The sequence below is a fragment of the Halichoerus grypus genome, chromosome 8, assembly GCF_964656455.1.
Source record: "Halichoerus grypus chromosome 8, mHalGry1.hap1.1, whole genome shotgun sequence".
In the NCBI taxonomy this organism is placed as follows: Eukaryota; Metazoa; Chordata; class Mammalia; order Carnivora; family Phocidae; genus Halichoerus; species Halichoerus grypus.
This window is the reverse complement of record NC_135719.1, coordinates 57,620,699-57,643,062: the sequence shown is the minus strand read 5'-3', so window position 1 is coordinate 57,643,062 and position 22,364 is coordinate 57,620,699. Positions and strand designations below refer to the sequence as shown.

Sequence of the window (22,364 nt, the reverse complement as noted above, 5' to 3'; positions counted from 1 at the left end):
CAGGAAGAGTCTTTCTACTGTTACCATGTTCTCAGACAGGTGAATAAAAACCAAAGATGTATTGTGACGTGTTACAATTAACTAGAAGGAAGAACATTTCAATTTCTTCACAAGAGACATATAAATAAATTGAGTTTCCATTTTAGCACAGAATACTTCACATTTAATTTTTTTTTTTTTTTTTTTTTTTAAAGATTTTTTATTTATTTATTTGACAGAGAGAGACACAGTGAGAGCAGGAACACAAAGCAGGGGGAGTGGGAGAGGGAGAAGCAGACTTCCCGCCGAGCAGGGAGCCCGATTTGGGGCTCGAACCCAGGACCCCGGGATCATGACCTGAGCCGAAGGCAGACGCTTAACGACTGAGCCACCCAGGCGCCCCTTACATTTAATTTTTAAAAATGCTTGGCAAAAACCAGTCCCTACCTGAAATTAAAAGTCTTTTTTTTTTTTTTAAGATTTTATTTATTTATTTGAGAGAGAGGGAGAGTGAGAGGAACAAACAGATTCCCTGCTGAGCAGAGAGCCAGATGTGGGGCTCGATCCCAGGACCCTGAGATCATGACCTGAGCTTAAGGCAAATGCCTAACCAACTGAGCCACTCAGTTTCCCCGAAAAGTCTTTTCATTTAATTCAGGTTTTATAAGCAAATGAGCTGTGTGGATGTGTGCAAGTGCTCCCCTTCCTCCCACAAAAAGAGTGTTCCTTCACACAAAAAAAGGAAACTAACATTCTGGCTTCTTTATGAGGAAAAAAGCAGTTAACTCAAAGCAGTTCCCAAATATTAAAGTGATCTGCCTGTCCTTCTCCTCTCTCAGCACACTATCTGAATCTCAGTTAGTGTGATTATGCCAGTCCACTGCCTTTCATATGTGTCTGAATCTTCAGCTATTTTAGGAGTTTCAGAAACCAGACAGTACAATAGGCTCAGTGTTGGATCAATGTTGATCAAATGCTGGCATGCTACCAACTAAGTAATTTGTGACTTGGGGCACATAACTGAACTTTAATTTCCTCATGGGGGCAATAATTCCCACCTCATATAGTTATTGGAAAGGATTAAATAAACTACCACTGGCAAGTCTCTGACATAAGTGTATTTACTCCATGAAAGTGAGTCTTCTTCCTCACCTCTGATCCTCCCCCTTCTGGAGAACAGAAATTTTTTTCATATTTGAACAGCTTAAGGTGGCTGGCATAATGCTTGTACAAGATAATTCTCAGTAAGTGCCAAATTGAACTTATATTAAAATATGAGCTATTTGTCGCCAAAGGAGTGTTCATGGAGGATAAAAAAGCACAGGATAAGATTTTGAGGTTGGAGAAGTGCTCCAGAATGCAGTCTCAGAATTCACTTCTGTCTACACTCTGTAAGTGATTGTTTTCCAGTTCCACAGTCTTAAAAATCATCTACCTAGTTATACCACTAGTATACCTTTCCGTACCTCTCCCATGAACTTAACCCTCCCACTGCTTAATCAACCTCTCTACTCGGACAACTAGGATGCATCTCAAATTTAACATGTTAAAAACCAAACCTCTTTTGGTTTTGTTGACTGCACCTCTGAAACAAATAATACGTTATATGTTAAAAAAAAAAAAAAAAAAGAAGATAGCAGGAAGGGAAAAATGAAGGGGGGAAATCGGAGTAGGAAACGAACCATGAGAGACTATGGACTCTGAGAAACAAACTGAGGGTTCTAGAGGGGAGGGGGGTGGGAGGATGGGTTAGCCTGGTGATGGGTATTAAAGAGGGCAAGTACTGCATGGAGCACTGGGTGTTATACGCAAACAATGAATCATGGAACACTACATCGAAAACTAATGATGTAATGTATGGTGATTAACATAACATAATAAAAAAAAAAAGTTTTGGAAAAAAAAAACAAAAAAAAAAACCTCTGATTTCCCCCGTCAGTTCTGCTTCTTTCTTTCCTTACACTCCTCATCAATCTGCAGCAAACCTCGTAGGCCGTTCTTTCAAATTATGTTCTAATAGCTTCTTATTACCTTCCTCATTATCACCCTTGTCCAAATGCCCACTAACTCTCACATGGACGCCTGTATATTCAGTGGTCTCTCAGCTTCTACATTTATACATTTACCAACTTATAATCAGTCTTTTAGGTGGTTGACAAAGTAATCCTTTTAAAATGTAAATCTGATCAAAAGTCTTCGATGTCTTTCATCTCTCTTAGAATAAAATCTGTGGTCTACAAAATCTGCCCTTGGTTTCCTCCCCATTGATTTCCTACTGCCTGCTCTTCCCCTCACTCTAGGCTCCCTGCCTTCTTGTTGTTCCTCTAACGCCAAGCACACTTCCGTCTTAGGGCCTTTGCACTTCCTCCAATACTCACATGGCTCCGCTTAGATGTTTCTTCCAAAAGGACCTAACCTTGCTACCTCCATCATTCTGTCTCTTCCGCCTCCCCGCTTGCAGCTTTTTTAATACCACTTATAACAGTACCTAAATATCTACATATTTGGTGTTACTGAGATATAAGCTTCAAAGGGGAAAGAACATTGTTTTGTTCACTGTGGTATTGCCAACGCTTAGAAAAGAGCCTGCCACACAGTAATCACTCAATAATTCATTTAATAAATCAATTTGTTCCTACTATTGGTATTCTGATTTACTTGGCAAATGTTGAGTTAAATTCCTTTATTGAAGAAAATTAATTTCCAATGTGCATCTCTAATAGGAGGAAATGACATATTTATTTAGGTTAAATCTATTTAGTCATGTAACTTTTTTTTTGAAGAAGGAGCGTCTTTACAATTGTGGGAAATTCATGCTATGAGGAACAGAGTTCAGGAACTGCTGTAGTATAGGGCATGACTTTCTATAGTGCCTTTTAGATTTTAAAAGAACTGACTAGTTTGTGCTGATTTACTGCATATCAGAAAGGTAAAGGCTGTTAATTTCTGATTCACTTTAAATTACACACAAGTATGATTTCATATCACATCTCTGCTCAACCATTTGACCATGTACACTTTTAGCCACAAATATTATCTGGTCATCAGGAACATTTTTAAAATGCTTTATCTTATTCCACTTGGCAATATGTGAATTAATTATACACATAAATATGTATAAACAAAACATGTATATAGGAAAGAAATACTGATATTCTCCCTCTTCTGCTTTCCTCATCTTTTTCTACACTTTCACCTTTTCCAAAAGTTGCCATAATTAGACATTAAAGACCATTTTACATTTTATTTTTCTCTTTAAATGCCATGATGTATTTTTTGCTTTTGGTTTAAAAGTCAGTGACTCAAGGGGCACCTGCCTGGCTCAGTTGGTGGGGCATGTGACTTTTGATTTCGGGGTTGTGAGTTCAAGCCCCACACTGGGTACAGAGCTTACTTAGACATAAAATCTTAATAAATAAATAAATAAAAATAAAAGTGGGTGACTCAAACCCTTTATTTTTTTTTTAAAGATTTTATTTATTTATTTGACACAGAGAGACACAGCAAGAGAGGGAGCACAAGCAGGGGGAGTGGGAGAGGGAGAAGCAGGCTTCCCGCTGAGCAGGGAGCCTGATGCGGGGCTCGATCTCAGGACCCTGGGATCATGACCTGAGCCGAAGGCAGACGTTTAACGACTGAGCCACCCAGGTGCCCCCCCTTTATGTTTTTTACTCTCAAAAAAATAAACTCAACTCTTTTTTACCTATATTGCTTATTGTGTCCTCTATGAAGTACTAGCATTAGCTATAAAAAAGGACGTGTACAAGATGGTATAGCTTTTTGCTGAGAATTTTTCTTAAAATCACAAAAGTAGGATAATGGCAAAAATAGATTTTTCCCCCTCCCATGCATGATTATGTAGTTAGAACAGCTTATATAGGTGTAAAAACCTGCAATTACAACCCATTTCACTACTGGGTAATCAATGAGGCAAAATGTTGTTTTCTGAGCCTTGTCTGAAACTGACAAATGAATGTGTTAAAAGGAACCAAAACAAAATACTGTTTCTTTTTAGGCAGGTACAAATGAAGAGCTAAAGGGAAGAAGTGCTCATGTGATAAATCAGGTTAGTCAGGGTCAAATGTGTCAATAATTCATTTTGGAATTAACTAAAACTGAATTGTACATTTTAAGAATATTGTGGTAGTTTGTAAGACTAATAGCCCCAAATAAATTGTACCTCCATCAGTCCACACCCGTGGGCAGTCCGGTCCGGCACTAACTCTGGGCTTGCCTACCTGATCTGCTTTGCCCAGTGGGACATTAGCGAACGTGATACAAGCAGAGGCTTGCAAAGCTTTGTACGTGCAGCTTCCTCACTCTCTTCCTGATGTTGGAACTCTCTCTTGCTGTTTTTGACCTACTCACACTCTGTTGAAACCATGAGATGATTTCAGTCTCATGAGTGACCTCAGGAGAGACCAAGAGAAGAAGTGCCCAGCTGATCCCAATCCAAACTGCTGACTCACAGAACTGTGAGAAAATAGGATGGCTAATTTTTAAAGTGGTTTGTTAGGTAGCAATAGATAACTGATGCAAATATAAAACTGTATTGCCGGCAAGTACTTATTACTTTCAAGTCTCTTCAGTGACTAGGAAAATATTACTTAGTGGGGCTTTGGCATAATGAAAACATGAATATACGACTATTAAAATTCCATAGAGGGACGCCTGGATGGCTCAGTCGGTTAAGCGTCTGCCTTCAGCTCAGGTCATGATCCCGGGGTCCTGGGATCGAGTCCCGCATCGGGCTCCCTGCTCCGCGGGGAGCCTGCTTCTCCCTCTGCCTCTGCCTCTCTCTCTCTCTGTCTCTCACGAATAAATAAATAAAATCTTTAAAAAAAAAAAAAATTCCACAGAAAGTCACCATTTGTTTGTTTTACAATTGCATAGAGAGTTTTATCTTAAATCCACAGGTCTTTAAAGTTCATCCTAATTAGGTAAATGTTCCCTTTAAAAGGTAAAATGTATGTGCAAATGCCTAGTACTGTAAAAATGTTTAGAATATGTAGATGGCCAACAAATTTCCTTCTTGAAATCCTTCTGAAGCTTTTAATTGCTTAGCAAACTGTTCTTTTCCCAGCATGCATGTCTGAATTAAGTACTTAAGTGGGACCCTGATATTCATATGGGCCAATTTATTTGTATGTGGACCATTTTAGTACAAAAGTCTGCTCCCTTAAACCAGATCTTCTTCCAGTGTTTGCTACTCTAGCGCAAGACACACAACCACTGGAAATCTAGTAGTCATCTATAATAATTCTTCCTTCCTTGCCCCATTCTTTCTCTACTTAAGCTACTGTCATTTGACCATCCTCTCCTTTCCATCTCAATCCTCGGTATCCTAATACAGGCTTATAGTCTGGACCACTGTAGTCACCTCCTAGTCTCTACATTATTCTGACCCATCCCTCCTGCACCAAACCCATTCTAGTCACAATAGTCAAGAGTGATCTTTCTGGAATGTGAATCATATGCTCATGCTTAAAATATGCTGATGGTTTCCCAATGCTCTGTGAATAAAACCCAAATCCTTTATCATTTGTTACTTCATAAATATAAATTCAAAACAAACTCGAGATCCTTCTTTCTGTTTGTTTCCTTACCATCGATAATCTTACTTTTCATCCTCTTTGATAATTTATGCTCATATTTACCTTCTCGGTGTAGGACCTGCCACTCTCCTGCAATCCAGGCCTTCCTGGACGCGTACAAGATGGTATAGCGCGTCACCACGGTCTCTGGACCATCAGGAGGTTTCCAAGAAACCAGAGCAGTGTCATCTTCTATCAACGTCACTTTTACTCCAACTGGTGGGCCTGCCGGTGCTGTGCACACATGGAGAAAATACTGTATTACCAGGATTAAATGGTGATAAACACTCAAATACCTGGCTAACAGACTGAAAACTCAGGGAAAAGAGTGTGAAAAACTAAAAACCACTAAAAAACATCTCAGAATCACAGCTTTTACAGATCATTAATGATAAGAGTAAAAAACACTACTTTTTTCTTCTTTTTCTGAGAGCTAATTTCATTTTTATAATGTTTAAAACATCAAAAAAAAAAGAAAAGAAAAAAAGGAGATGGTAGATTCCTAGATGGAGAATTACTAAGTCAAAGGGCATAAGAATTTTTAGGGCTTTTGATATTGTTTTGCCAAACTGATAACTAGAAAGGTTTACAATTCCACCAGCAGCACCTGCCCATTAGGTATTGAGTCTCACCCCATTAGGTATTGAATCTAAACTACATTTCTTACTAAAATGTACAGAATATATATTTCACCTGATCTAGGAAACCACTGAAGATAATACTTCTGAGACCAAAACATTTAGTTATTCTCCAAAAAGTTGTGAATCAGTGAGTTTACAGGGCAGACCTTAGACTAATACTTTATATCTGCAAAAGCAGTCAAGGCTTGGGATTTTAGCTGACCACATGTTTAGTACGAGCTAAAAGTGTGAAGAGCTGGTTTTTGGCATCACATCCTATATGGAATATAGCCAAAACCACACCCAACAGGCCCTATGCTCCCTGAAGTTCATGTCTTTGCTTTGCTTTCTCTCAGCATAATTAGAATAGAGTTGTGATGGTCCTTACATAGATCATTTACCCCCTCACCCTCATTCTAGAGAAAAGGAAATGCAGGTCCACAGACATGAAATACCTTAGCGAGAGACAGAGGTAAGCTCCAGAAATGGTGTTCGATCAGATATCCAAACCACCACACTGTGCACAGGATCAAGCCACCACACACATTACTTCTAACATGGGCTCCCAACATCATTAAGTACACTATTCACTTACTTCCATTTTAAATTATTTGGGTACAGTCTTGAAGAGTACACCTGATTTTAGAAAATGTAGTGTTTCCCCAAAGAGACATTAAATTTAAGCCCACTGGCTTGTGTAATATATATAGTGAGAGGAAAAAACATTTACTATAATAAAACAAAATACATTTCAAAAGTTAAGAAACAAAACAAATGCATACATGTTAACCAGGGTGGTAACCAGGTAGTATCTTCTTTAAAGACCTATCTATTTTTTTTAAGATTTTATTTATTTGAGAGAGAGAGAAAGAGAGAACACAAGCAGGCAGAGGGGCAGAGGGAGAAGCAGGCTCCCCGCTGAACAGAGAGCCTGACACAGGGCTCGATCCCAGGACCCTGAGATCATGACCTGAGCTGAAGGCAGACGCTCAACCAACTGAGCCACCCAGGTGCTCCTAAAGTGACATATCTATTTTTTAAACATTTAGAATAAATGTCTGTACCTTCTGGAAGGGTCGAATGGTAGACAACGGGGCTCCAGGGGCTAGAAAGCTGATCCACATGCAGTCGTACAGCAAATTCATATTTGGTGTTTGGTTCTAGACCTTGAACCAACATGTGAGTTTCTGATCTATAAAATGAGTAATGAAGTTGTTAATGCTGGTAGTACTTTGTTTCTAAAAGATTATCAGTATTTCCAGTCAATATAGGTAAGCATACTGTTATTATTATCTCATTTTCTTTAAAACCAATTTTTTTAGACTAAAAAAGCAATCTCCTCTATTAAAATACTACATTTGGTATTATCCTGTAGAAATCAGCCTACAAATTGCCTCTCTGAGAGGAAACTATGAAATTGGCAGTATAGAAATATCCTAATACAAAGGGATTTCCTCTGAAATACTGGAAGTCAAATCATTCTTTTAAACTATAATGATGGGCATTTTTCTAACTATAACCAAGAAGACAAAATAAGCTTTATTTTTTGATGCCAGCATGAAAGTGGTCTTTTGTTTTTTCCTTTAAACATGCTAAGGGTAGCCACTTGAAAGTAGTAATATCTTCTTGCCTAATCTTGTTGCATGAGGCTGAGGAAACAAACAAACAAAAAATTCATTTACAGAAACTAAATGTCAGAAGATGCAGTTTTCAGAACTGAATATGGTAAAGATACAAAATTCCCAGCCATTTTATAAGTAAGATAAGTCCTGAGACAGGTGCTTACAGCTAAAGGTCAGCCTGGCCCAAGATGGTAAGAAATAAGTGGGAAGAGGGAGAAGAGCAAAGAAAACCACCATTAATAGAAGCTACATACGTTTGAAGGTACAGAACCAAAGAAGCGTTCTGCAGGCCAACGGGGTTACAACGGATGGTGTAGTTAATTATTTGTGCAGTGGTGAACGCAGGCCTCCTCCAGTGCAGGAAGATGGAAGATGAGGTGTTAGCCTTCGCATAGAGATGGTGGGGTGGCGGTGGTGGAGGAACCATGCGATCACGGACAGCTATCAAAAAAGACAATGTTAATTTACTGTACAGCATATTACTGCAGAAAGTGGTAAAATGATAAAATCACAATTCCCCACCCTATTAAGTTGACTTTAGGTCTTTCTTTCATTAAAGAGGTTCATAGATACATCTAGAGATGTATCATTCAATTATGAGCAACTCTTCCATGAGTTAGATAAGGAATCAAATATTAAAACAGAAGCACCAAGAAGACAAACTACTAGCCAAAGACATTCAGAAGGCCAGCAATGGACTTAAAACTAAACGGACACCCTCTCTTCAGTGGCAATAAAACCAAACAGGTCTTAGCAGCAGTAAAACTGAACATTGTAATGGGAAGGAAATAAATAGCCTCAAGATTAGAGCAGATAGGTATCCAGGGTTATTTTTCCCAGTTAAATTACTAAAGGTCTTTTGCTTGCAAAAGTAAAATGAGTTCTTATAATTAAATACATCTCACTTAAATATTCAGTTTGAGCACGTACTTGTTCAAAATAACTATGTTAGGTGCCACGGAAGATAGAAAACCACCAACGATTCCAAGTAGTAATGAGACTTAAATTTACAGAAGGAAGAGGAGAACAAGGACTGGGAGCCACACAGAGTGAAACGTGCTACCCCGACTCTTACTTACACACGCATCCCGGGGTGCTGACGGTCTGATCCGCCTGGTAGCCGTCTTCTACATTGTTATAAGCCAGCAGCCTCACGTGATACTTTCTTCTGGGGTCTATAAAGAAACGGACAGGTAATAATTTGGTCCTGCCCTCTAGATGTCAGCCCTCCAGAGCCTTTGCAGGTTTTGGTTTAAAAATCTTTTGGATGCCTAACAGTTTTATGTAAAATGAGATGTTTTTTCCTCTCCTATCCTACATAGTGATTCAGCAATTCACCTCTGTGTGACTTTGCCACTGTGACTATCTACCAGTTATTTACAATTTTACTTAACCTCTCTTCAAACAATAACATTAACTCTACTACTCTTCGTCCTCCTCCTCAACCGACCAGAGATAGATTCTTGATCCTAAAAGCCTTGGGATCACTCGTAAGAGGTTACACTAAAAGCCTTGGGATCACTCGTAAGAGGTTACACTACATAGAAGTTTTTTGTTTAGTTATTGGAGGGTTAGCTACCTTCAAAAGCATGGAAATCAAAGCGAGCTTATTTTCTCCCTCAAAGGTAAAGATAATTATAATTGTCACCCTTTCATACCTTTAAAAAGTTTTATAACCATGTGTAATTTAAGTTTATTTCTATGTGTGCCCTTTCCATTAACTATTTTCAGGTTGACTGCTAAATTCACCAAGAAAGAGGAGTTGGAGCTCCCTCTACTGGTGCTCATTAACTGTCACAATATGAAATCCAAAGTCCATCCCATACATACAGAAACAAAAAATTTTTCAGGTTTTTGAGGATATAAATGGTTATACATTTTAAATGACATGTTTTAGAACATATTCAAGTTTAATAATATAAATACATTTAAATATAAATATTTATGATAACATTTAATTATAGAGTACTTGCTTGGGACAAAAATAAATACTACTGAGAAATAATGTATTTTTTTTTTCTCCCCAGCTTTGCTGAGGTACAGTTGATGAACAGAAGTTGTATATATTTAAGGTATACGAGTTGATGTTTGACATATGTATACATCGCGAAGTGATTTCTACAATCAAGCTAATAAACATCAGTTTTTATCTGATGTTTAATATCAGAAAAAATGATGTAAAATGATGTAAAATATCATCTCACATAGTTACCATTTTTGTGTAGGTATGTGTGTTGAAAACAAGATCTTAGTAAATCTCAAGTATATAATACAGTATTGGTAAGTATCATCACCATGCTGTACATCAGATCTCCAGAACTTAATTCATCTTGCATATGTGCAACTTTGTACCCCTGAGCAGCATCTCCCCACATCCCCCACCCCTGAGCCGCTGGCAACCACCATTCTACTCTCTGCTTCTATGGGTTCAACTATTTTGGATTCCATACATTCATGAAATCATGCAGTAACTGTCTTTCTGTATCTGGCTTATTTCACTTAGCATAACATCCTCTAGGCTCATTCATGTTGTGCAAATGGGAGGATTTCCTTCCTTTTTAAGGCTGAATAATATTCCATTGTGTATATAGGCCATATTTTCTTTGTCCATTCACCCATCAGCAGACACTTAGGTTGTTTTTATATCTTGGCTATTGTGAATAATGCTGCAATGAACATGGAGGTGCATAACAGTTATCTCTTCAAGATACTGATTTTATTACCTTTTGATATATACCCAGAAGTGGGACTGCTGGATTATATGGTAGTTATATTTCTAAACTGAATATATTTCTATATTATATTTCTCTAAATAATAATAAACATACAAACACATCCAATACTTCATAAGGGAAAAATCATCCTTGAAAGTTATATCCAATGTGGAAAAAATTTAGAATAAAAAAAGATAAAAATATTTCTAGAGTGAATTTAAACATTTAAAAATCCAAAAATAAGGGTGCCTGGCTGGTTTAGTTGGGGGAGCATGCAACTCTTGATCTCAGGGTTTTGAGTTCGTGTACCTTAGCATAAGTAGCACATAGAGATTACTTAAGTAAATAAACTTTAAAAATAAAAATCAAAAATTCAAAAATAAAATGTGAAGTTTATTAAAATCTCCAAAATAATCTGATTCTGCACATTTTAAAAACTGATGTATTCTATTATTTAATATGAAAGTGCATTAAAAGGATGTCCTAAAATTTTTATTTCTGTTTCTATTCATTTTGACAAAATTAAAACCACAAGAAGAAAAAAATTTATACAACTTAGGACATTTCTATACTTTTTAGGTAGGAAGTAGGAAGACTAATATTCGATTATACTATAGAAAATGGTATCTTATATGAGTAACACAAAACTCTATCAATGTTCTTCCCATTCTATAAATGGTGGTACCAAGGTGTTAAGTAGCATGTCTAGTGTTACTCAAAGCTAAACCAAGGACTTGCTGATATTTTTATCACATGTGCTTTTGTCACAGCAGGTAAGTCTGTCTCCTTAAATTCTAAAACTGAAATATTTTCAAACATTTTATAAAATAACTACAGAAAACACAGAAATACATTTGGACTTCATTACTCAAATGATTTCCAACATTAAGCACCGAAATTCTAAGATTCGAAAATTTCTGTTCAGATTAAGAGCAACTTAATTTGAATCTGTGTTCATCTTTCTTTCCTCCTAACATATTGCTGAGCTCATTAGGCAACTGAATCCTACGTGCCATCTTACAAATACTACTTCTGAATGGGTACAAATGGAATTCATTTGGCTCTCTGCAGTCAAGTTCTTCAAACGTATTTCTTCATTCTGTCTCTACTCAATCAGAAGAGTATCTTTAGGAAAGCCTCCTGAGTGTGGGGCATTGTGCCAGGAATTAGGAGATACAGAAAAAGAAGGCGGGATGAGAGAGAGTTTGCCCCAAGTAGCTCACATTCTCAGGGAGCCAGACACGGATACGGTCCGCTCTCACCGAAAGCGGATTTTGATGAGGGTTATGAGTATGTGTGGAGAGATTAATCTTTTTTCCACTGTGCAAACAATCAATCAACAGTTCATGAATATTTCTCTGGAATGGTTATTTATTTTTAGTCCTAAAATCGATTCTTCATTTTCCCTTCTTTGTCCTTAAAAAAAGGAGCTGCTTACATTAAATTTTAAACCCCAAATTAACCTTTTCTGGTTGATGAGAAGCAGTGTACATGTCCTGAGACAATGAGAGAAGAGCACACCCAGCCCTTGTACAACCCACTCAGCACGGTAACAACCCAGGACTCCTGGTGCTCATCTGGAAATCATCCAAGTCACTGGAGCAACCATCTCCAGGGCTGGGCTCCTTCCCCTGTTAGTTTCCATGAGGTCAGGAAAAGGCAAACCATTAGGCTGGCAAATCAAGTACATCAGGTGCACAGGAGTCCTCTCTATCCACACACAAAAAGTACAAGAGCCAGGATAATTTTGGAAACCACTTTAGTGGAAAAAAACATTAATGGGTGCATTAATGTTTTATGCACCCATTAAACGTTTGTTCACATGTGATCAACTCTTTATGCTCTTCAAAGAATCTCATTTATTAAAATTAAAGTGCCAGGTTGGGGGCCAAGCTGAGCAGCGGGCCATGCTCTCCTCTTAAGCCCTGGGAAGTAGGACTTCAACCTCAAAATCTAGTCACATTATTTTGGTTTGTTAATCCAGAGACCCTGGAACAACATGGCTCATCATGTTTATGCATCAATTTGTTAGAAATTTGATGTCATGGACCCAGGGGACCAGAGCCCTCAAATAATGTTAAAATGAGCACTATCAGGCAATAAGAATTATCAGCTAAAAAAGAAAACAGAGAACAGCTATACAATTAACAAAATTAAAAATTCAGAGTAATAAAAAAAATCAGAGTTTAAGACCAGCATGTTAAATGTAGTTAAATGCACAAATAATGTACCTTAGCATAAGTAGCACAAGTCCTAAAACTCTACAGTTCTGAAAAGACCCTCCAATGCATAAAGTACAAAGCAGAGACCCAGGATCAACACTGTGAAATGCCACAGGGAACCAGCTTCCAAGGCCTGCTAACAGCCCTCCTTGAGTCAAACATTGCCACGTCTGTGGTGCTTGGTTACACGAGACTCAGCAGACTTAGGGAATGTGGTTTATGGGGAAAACAGCAGAATCAAGAAGAGCAACCACAAAGAACAGTATAGGCCTTCCCAAAACCCAGTGAGGGAAAAAGGAGAAAGGGAAAGAGCGGAGAGAGTTCGTCCCATTTCCTTCCAAACTCAACACAAGGGGCATAAAAATCACTCATTGGGGCTAATCCTTAACGGTCTCAGGAGTGATGGCTCAGATAGGTAGTATTTGCATTTAACTTACTTAAAGATTTAGCAATATGTAAAGATGGAGGGCCAGGAAAGAAAGCTCAACTTTAACGCGAACCTCCAGTGAGTGTCAGCTTAGGTTAACAGAATCGTGGTCCCAGCCAGATTAACTTGTACCTTTATTACGGAGTCAACCTTTGGCCAAAAAATGAAGATCTCCTTCCTGAAACACTGCTATGGCCACACTCCTCCTTTCTCCTCTGGCTCTAGGATTTGCCTTACCTTCTTTCCTTTCTGATTCATTCTCACCACTAACTCTTCCACTTTAGTTTGTTTCACGTGAGGAGAAATCAGAACCAGAAGTCTGGTTGGCCAAGAAAGAGTTCACAGGTATCAAATAAACATTTATCAAATGCCTACTAGAAGCCAAACATTATATGAAGACTCAACAATTAGAAAGCCGTAACTCTTGGGGTGCCTGGGTGGCTCAGCCAGAAAAGCGTGTGACTCTTGATCTCAGGGTTGTGAGTTTGAACCCCAGGCTGAGTGTAGACATTACTTAAATAAATTTTTTTAAATAAAAAATAGCTCGTGCTTTTAATTTTAATCTACCAGAGTACAGACTGATAAATGAATATTCTGTAAATAGTATTTACTGTTTAGCCTTGAATATATTTTTTAGTTTTCTAAGCCTTGCTTATTTTCATTTGGAAAACAGACACATAATCCCTTACAGGGATTTTAAGAGTATTAAATGAAATCATGGCTATTAGGGACTTTGTACAGTCCCTATAATTAGTAAGCACACAATATTATTATTGTTGTTATTATAATGAGGAAAGTTGCCCAGGAGAACAGAAAAGGTTCTACCAAAAATATGGTACACTTAAATTTGGGAATCATCTTTGTGAAGGCAAAAAATCATCAAGGATGCTCATTCATACAAGCAAGGTCTGGAATCCAGAATGTCAGTAAATGAGCTGTTGGCAAATACTAAAGCTGATCTCTAACTACTCTCTGTCCTCATTAATATTCCCTGGTTTGTGGAGCAGGCAAAGGCTCCCAAGTGTGTGTCTGACTTGTATATACGATTGAAGGAGCTGTGTTCTGGGTTTATGGCCACTAAGAATGCTTGCTGTTTTGGCAACCATGTCACATGGTGTATAATCCTCTCAGTTTCAAATCCACCTTCACCCACGTCTTCCATGTTCATTTAATAATCTCTCATCTGCTAACAAACTACCTGATGAAATAAAAGCTTTAGAAAACAACATAATAGGTTTCTTCCTTAATGGAAGAACAGTAGATTGTTTCATGAAATGGAAATATGGAAGTCTGAGGGCTAGCATTAGCAACAGCAAGCAGATGGAGACAACAAATTCATTCACTCTGTTAATTATATCCAGTTTTAACAATTAAGTATTTATTACCCTCAATGACTACAACTCAGAACAAGAAAAAAGTTCAATAAAATGAGATTCTCTGTAATGCCAAAGTCTTTTAAAGATGTACTGATCGAGGACCTAAATTCCATTCTAAAAGCACCCGATTTAACAACAATAATGCATTAACTGTATCTTTATACATCTTAAGGAACCTACAAAAAACTGTGGTATAATATACTCAACTTTCATTGCAACATGTTCCCAAAGACCACAAGACAAGAGAAAACCCAGGTCTTCTTCCAGTGTTTTACTCGAATAACTTGCACTTCTCTTGACTACCACTAGATGGCACCTGTGTGCCTGTACAGAGAGTGATGGCCCCACTCATCCAGCTACTGAAGGTGGGAGCTATTCAGGTACCAGCTGTAACTATGAAAGAGCAATTCGAAAACAGGTATGCACGAAATATGGCTATTGCTTAAGATTCATCAAAAGAAGGACTGCATGAAATGCAAAGCAGTGAAAAGTAAGGGTGCCTTGGATCAGTATTTGTCATATATATAAATATTTCACATGGAGTTTAAAATACTCTGTGAGCTAGATCATTGCTTTTGTCACCCGACCTCCACAGAGAAGGATGCTGAGACAAACAAAAGACAACTTTCCTAATGACTCAGCACTACTTGGAAGCTAAGAGACAGTCTAGCACAACAGCGAAGGTCTCAGATGCCAGCCCCAGGCTGCCTGGATTCTGATTCTAGCTAGGTCATTACCGTGCAACCTGGGGAAGTTATTTTTGCCCTCTGTACCTTAGTTAAAATCACCTATAAGACGGGAAATGATGATGATAACAGAATCTACCTCTCAAGGCTGTTGGGAAGAGGAAATGAATTAATTCACTGAAAGTGTCTACAAGAGTGCCAGCGTATCACAATAATATACTGATAAAAATTTCAATAGCAATAAAATAATTACTAGCAGCATCACATGACCCCTAATCCCTGCTTCCTTTCAGGTAGAAGGGCAGGCTGGCATAGTGACTAAAGGACAGACTCTGGAACCAGACTACTTGGGTTTAAATGGAGTTTCCTCATCTGTAAAATGGGGATTAAATGGATTTATATTTGTAAATGCTTTTAAAAATGCCTGGCACTTAGTAGGTGCTTTCCAGTGCTAAATAAATAAACACAGAGGAGAGGGCTGGTTTGAGAATTAGGGGATTTGGATTTTAATCTTGTATTTAGTAGCCGTGTGGCTGCAAAGGCAGTTCCCTGGAAGTCTGTTTCCTCATCTTTAAGATTAGCAAGTTGAAATATATCAGTTGTCCTCAAATTTGTTTTGGTAACAGTGTATTAGGGAAGCTAAGACAAAGGTACAAATAAGTATCATGCAACACAGGAAGAACTGCTGCAAAGAGATTTGTTAAGACTAAGGGAATTCAGAAGAAGGAAAGGTTACTGGTATTTTTTTATTGCGTGGGGGAGGGCTTCGTTGAAGTAGAGCATGTGAGCAGAATTTGACCTTACAATAAGCACAGGGCGAAGAGATTAAGGCCAAGGGAAGAGTGTAAGCAAAGGCTTGAGGACAGGAACACATGGATCAGGGATGAGTAATGGGGAAGAGTTCGGTAAGGGGGCATGAGTGAAGGTCACATAGACAAGTTAGGCTGGGGGTGGATCTCAGAGAGCTTGGAGAGCCAGGCTGGCCAGAGTGGATTTTGTTACACAGACACAAAAGATGGCTTGAGTAAATGGAATTGTTGAGAGAAGGGATTCATGAGGAGTCAGAAAGCTCCCAAGTTCCCAGCCTGGGTGGACAAACAAATGGAAGAGGAGATGCAGAGAGCCAACGACATGCTGAATCAGAGATGCCAGAGGAACATTCAAGTGGAGCTGACGCATGGGTGAGAAAGCGTGGGCTGAGCCGGCAGTGAGGATGGAGAACATGGTCAGTAGTCCTGCACACAGAGGACAGGGTACCCAGGAGGAAAGATAGCAGGGACTGGCAACCTGGGCGTGAGATGGCAAGTGGTGTTAAGGAGTCATGAGGAGAACCAGGAAGGTATCACGGGAGCCGTGAGCAGACTGGATGACAATGTCCAGCGCTACAGAGAAGTCAATGAGGGTACAAGTAACACCTGATATCTAGGTCCTTTAACAGAGTAAATTCATCAGGAAAGAGTGGGGTTGTGGGGGATAGCAGAAAACAGGGACTTAAGGAGCAAGGATGTGGTGACCCTGGAGGCAGGGCTCGAAAGGAGAATGAAGATGGAAATGCATTATTTTCTCATATGTACCAAAGTGTTAACAGTGGTATTTAGCTTTGTCTCCATGGTAGAATTTTTAGCTATTTTGCTTCCTGTATTTCTACCTGTTCTACAATAAATATGAATGGCTTTGGTAATCACAAAATATTAAAGAATTAGAACTCAGAAAGCAAAACTGACAGACACCAATTCAAATTTTATGGATTTTTTGTTGTAATACTAACACTTCTAGAAGTTTGAATTCCTGGAAAATGGGGAAATGCATAATAGAAAACTATTATTTACAAAGTATTTAGCTATGGACCAACAAAAAGAGATAGTATTGGGGTCATGAAAACCAGGACTTTGCTTCCTTCAGCTGCTGTGTTGGTGACACTCCAGAACCCTTGAAAAGAGCCGGGCTGGAGTGGACAGGTCAAAGGTAGATAAAACCAAGAAAACACCTGAGGTCAGGACCGTGAGAAAACTTTTACCCGACATGAATAAATCCACCTCTGACATCATTTCTAAAATCCAAATCTAGATAAGACTTAATGAGTTTTATCCCCCATCCTTCTAAGGAAAACTTCTCAGGTGGTGCGGAAAAAGTCTTCCTAGGACCAAAAGGAAGATCGAGCAACTGCATTTACTTTGAGACATTTCCTGCCACTTGGTTCGATTTAGACATGGCTCATGTTTAGTGAAATGTCTTAGGTAAATACAAAGCGTTACTTTAAAAATCCCCACGTACAACTTTAAATGATTTACTTAAAATACCACTATAGAAAGCTTTGCTAACGTTAACCACCAAGTGTCACAATTAAGATGGCTACAAAGCATTAAAGAAGTCAAACGAATTAGACTATATATGCAGAGGTAAACAGCAATCTGAAAATTTGCTGATAGAACGTCACCACAATGTGAAGTTTGGAAATGTTAAATTAAGAAACGTTCAGAGTAAGTGAGAAAGGTGAAATTCTGAAGGACGAAACCTAGTATCTGGCCCAATGTCCATTTTTAATTTAATCTTTTGTGTTACAAGGTTTTGTGCGAGCCTTTTCAGGGCCATTGTTCCGCTGTGGTCCGACTGGAGAACCCCTTGGTCTGGCTAGTCAGGGTGACTGCACTGCCCCCAAGCCTGTCCCTCCAACACAATACCCCCCCATATAATTATTCAGAGAAGAGGCCAACAGTATGACCGCTTTGACACCCGGGTCATGGCCTCTGACACAGGATCTGGGGCCAGCCCAAGTCTGGTCCAGCATCAGAAGAGCAGGAAAAATGCTAAGGGGGATGGGTGGGAAAGGAAAGCCTAGCGAAATACTCTGCTTTAAAATGGGATGTGTAAGCACAGTAACAAAAACACAAATCACATGCAAACAATGTGATTTGCGTTCAAGTTATCCAAACGTTGTTAGATTGTAGGTTTCTCCTCTCTGAGAGAGAAACCTGAGAGAGAGAGAGATTAGAGGAGCAGGTCTCTTTCAAGCAGGAATTCTTTGTCTTCTATCTTCAGACTTACATTAGAATGGAAAAAGTTAATTCGTGATGGTTAAAACAATACCTGACATGAACGTGTGAGTATGTAGATTTAAAAACAGGTTTTCAGCTAAAAGAATGCAAATTTTACTTAAAGCTGAGATTAAAATTTCATTCTCCTTTTGTTTATAAACTGAATTTCTGTAAGGATTGTTAATGATAAACATCTTTCATGTCCATTACAAATTTAAAGGATTTTTGTTAATGATCACTATGTCAAAATGTTATAAATCTGTTCTGTGATAATACAGAATATTTGACTGTAAAATAGACACAGTGGCAGATGGGAGGGGGCAACCCCCACTCCCCAAATTTCCCTGTGTTCTGTGTAACAACTCTCTATGGAAGCTGATGGTAGAGTATTTGTCTAAACCTGAAATGACTCAGTCCCTTTTGTTCTGCCCCCATGAAGGGCCTTAAGACAAATAACGCCTCTCACTCCCAGTGAGAACATCCCCTCTCCTACTGAGTTTAGGATAATTTAGAAGAAAGTTCTTTGCATGTGACATTTGAGAATCAGTTTCCTACCAAAATAAGTATATCCTACTCATAATCTCTATTTTAAAAAACCTCCCCCCCCAAAAAAACTCGGGATTGTTTTTACAAAATCCAGAAGCAAATGGCTTTTTCAATCATATCATGTTCACTAATACTTTGGTCACATTATTTTTTGAACGTGTGATTTCATCTTTATACATCTATAAGGTTTTCAAGACTTCTTGTAAAAACTATTTTTCATTTTTGACAAATGCATTACTTGAGGTTGTCTGGATAAGAAATATTTGGTGTTAAAGATTTCTACTTGAACACTGCCATGAATGAATCTGATTTACATCCAAATCCCGAAAAACAAAACCTCCCACAAACATGGTTTTGATCTTTTAATGTTCTTATGATACTTCTTTCCTTTTGTGAATCCCTGTGGAAAAAAGACACCTCATTTGTCCAATTTTGTAAGATGAGAGAGCACGGCCACTAAGTCTCTCTATCACATAATCAATTAATGGAATTACGCCAGTGGCTGATATCCTTCGGGGTGGGGAGGAGAAAAAGGGAGACTCCAAAAGAGCAGTGGCTTAACTGTCCCCAAATTTATGAGAGCTTGATGTGAACAGTACTAATAAAGCTGGTCCACATATATGTTCCTGAATAACTTAAAAGTGAATATAATGGAACTGCTGATTGTAAGAATTTAGAATTATAAGATTAAAAAAGTGTGTTAGAGTGGGGGGGCATGCAGCCTCCTAGGACAATTAAGATGCTACAAAGTTTACTTAAGAAAATGAAATAAATTACTTTAATTATATTGGTATTTCTATCACAAACAATCCTCACCCTAAAAAAATCCAAGTGCTTGACTTACGATACTGTACTTGGCTTAGCATTTGTTTAAGTAGCTGCTCTGTCTGCCAACACACTCACACTGTCTCATATATATCACATCCTTACAAACAATATTTTTATAGACTGACAGAGAGAGCCTATTCACGACAACCAAACATCCCCTGAAGCCATGAAATAAATTTCCTTCCAGGACTAACATTTCTCTGTTTCACTGTCATGGGCTTGCCATGCCATTTTGACCCTTTTGTGAGGCAACATGGAAATACCATCTATCATCTCCTGAACCACAGCGACTTGGTCGGAGGTGCACAGTTTCATTGCAAAAACATCTGTGGTTTGATAACCATTCCTCCAAATCTCAGCCCTTGGCAGTTAAAAGCATGCTTACAAGATGGGAAGGATGCAGGTAGACAGCTTGAAACCAATCTTAAATTTCTTCTCAAGTGGGAAATGCAAGCCGGAGAAATATCAGCCTCATCAATCACAGTGATAAAACACGATCGTGTTATTTATTTATGCCTCCTTTAGAATTCACAAGAAGCACTACGTGACAATTTATTTAAACTTTGTTGAATGTATCACACTGAAATCAATTTTCATGTTAGCAGATAAGGGAACTGTGGGAGTTCTTTGATACAAGCAGGTGCAGGTCATTACCATGTTAATTGGCTATCAATAACCTACTCAAATTCTATATAAACCTTAAATCTTTCAGGTATTAAAAGACACTGAAGATTACTGGGGTACTGGAAAGTATTCAATATATCTTAAGATGGTTTTCAACACACATGATAGAGAATCTCAAACAATCTGAGCATACAGAGTTAAACAAAAAGGCGTTTTCTGATAAATAAAACATTCAACAGAAGATCTAAGGTTTCTTATATTCCGTATCTGTTATTTCAGAAGAGTTATTGTTGCAACCATGTACATAGTCACTGTAAAACCATTCCTAATTTGGAAATACTGATTAAAGATTAAAAACAAAACACGGCATTTTTTAACCTTTTAAATTTTTTAAAAACATTTTGATGATTTGCTTTATTACTTGTTCTCTTATTTGTGTGTGCATGTGCAAGTGTACACACACAGAGACACACAATTTTCTTTTGTTGAATCATCATACTTCACACCTAAATACTTGGACATGCTTCCCCCGAGAACAAGGACATTCTCTCCTATACAACCATAATACCATGATCATAACCAATAAATTTAACAAAAACACAATTTTATCTAATATATTTCCCAAATTACTTCCAAAATGTCCTTTATAGCTGCTCCCTCCCTACCAGTACGACGGGGGGTCACACACTGCATGTCACAGCTCCTTCATGGAGAATTGCTCCCTGTCCTTTTCCTATCTTTCATGACAATGACACCTTTGAAGAATCCAGTACAGATGTTTGGTAGACTCTCTCACAATCTGGACTTATCTGTTTGTTTCCTCATTATTAGATTCAGATTAAACATTTTCTTTTTTTGCTAAGACTACTTTATCAGTCAGATTATGACTCTAACACAGGGTCTTTTATTCAGGGAAATTTAAAACTCACAGTTTTTGCAAGTGAATTTGTTTTGAATTTTGAATTTGTTAGATTGCTTGTTGAAGGGGAATATTATGGTTTCAAAAGCTTTCCTAAACTCAGAATGGCCTAATTTTCTCACTGGCCAATCTTATCTATTTATCTACATTTATCCATATAAATGAACTCTTCCCTGACACTGAGGACAAAAAAGAGAAAAGCACCAACATATTTTTAGGCTTCTTGAAAGATTTCTAGAAATATCTGATATATTTTTTATATATGTAATGCAAATGCAGATTTTTTTTTCTAAAAAATTCTCAATGAGTCACACTGGAATGCCAATTTGTAATATGCACAGAGCATGGGAATAAAGCATACAAGGAAGCAGGGCCACACACATGTGCCACTGAGTCAACATGGGAAAGAGAATACGATGAGAACAATCCCTGTAATTCCTCAGAATAGAAATGTGCATTAGCAAAATGAGAAACAGTGTCTCCTTACTTTTTGAAGTTTTCAGAGGTTTAAAATGTAGTTTCTATAGTTTTTTTGGAGTCAGAATTAAGGCCCATCTGCCATGATTTTTCTTCTGAGACAAAAGGTCATTTTATGAAAAGAATGGGAATGTATTCAAGAAAGGGAAATACACTAAAAACCATCCTAATGGGCCATCCAGATGGAGAAAGGTGAAAGTTCAAAAAAATTATTTTAATTGTTTCCTCCACTAATATTTCTAGATCATCCAAAACCTATAACTTGTCAAATGATCCTTTTACCACAGAAATCTTCTTTCCTTATTATAAGTCATTGTCAAGCATAAGTTAATATGGTTTTCAATACATAAATTCATAGAGAATCTTCAACAATTTGAGCATATAGAGTTTTTCTGGAGGTACTATATTTTGGGAACTTCATTAGTATATTACAATTTTTTTTTCTGATAATTAAAATATCCTGTGCCCTGTAGCTAGCAGTGTTTGTGGTTTGCTTTGGTTGCAAGGAAGCTCACAGCTAAACTTATAGGCATTTCTAGCAACTGTACAGGACCCTACAGCATGCAATAAAGAAGTCAATATCCTGGTTTCATCGATTTTCCAACTTTATTTATCTTGGCTCTAATTTCTTCATCTAGGTATATTCAATTTTATTTTATTTTATTATTTTATTTTTTTAAAGATTTTATTTATTT

At 37.9% G+C, this 22,364-nt stretch overlaps 1 protein-coding gene across 1 annotated transcript in view; it reads right to left on the bottom strand.

The window, feature by feature from the left end:
* Positions 1-22,364, bottom strand: part of PRTG (protogenin) — a 121,607-nt gene that overhangs the window by 8,853 nt on the left and 90,390 nt on the right. Inside the window, exons 12-15 of the mRNA XM_036101615.2 lie at positions 8,895-8,990; positions 8,070-8,256; positions 7,258-7,385; positions 5,637-5,807 (exon numbers count right to left, since the gene is read on the bottom strand). Of these exons, the coding sequence (XP_035957508.2) occupies positions 5,637-5,807; positions 7,258-7,385; positions 8,070-8,256; positions 8,895-8,990 (582 nt within the window). The remainder of the gene's footprint in view (positions 1-5,636; positions 5,808-7,257; positions 7,386-8,069; positions 8,257-8,894; positions 8,991-22,364) is intronic.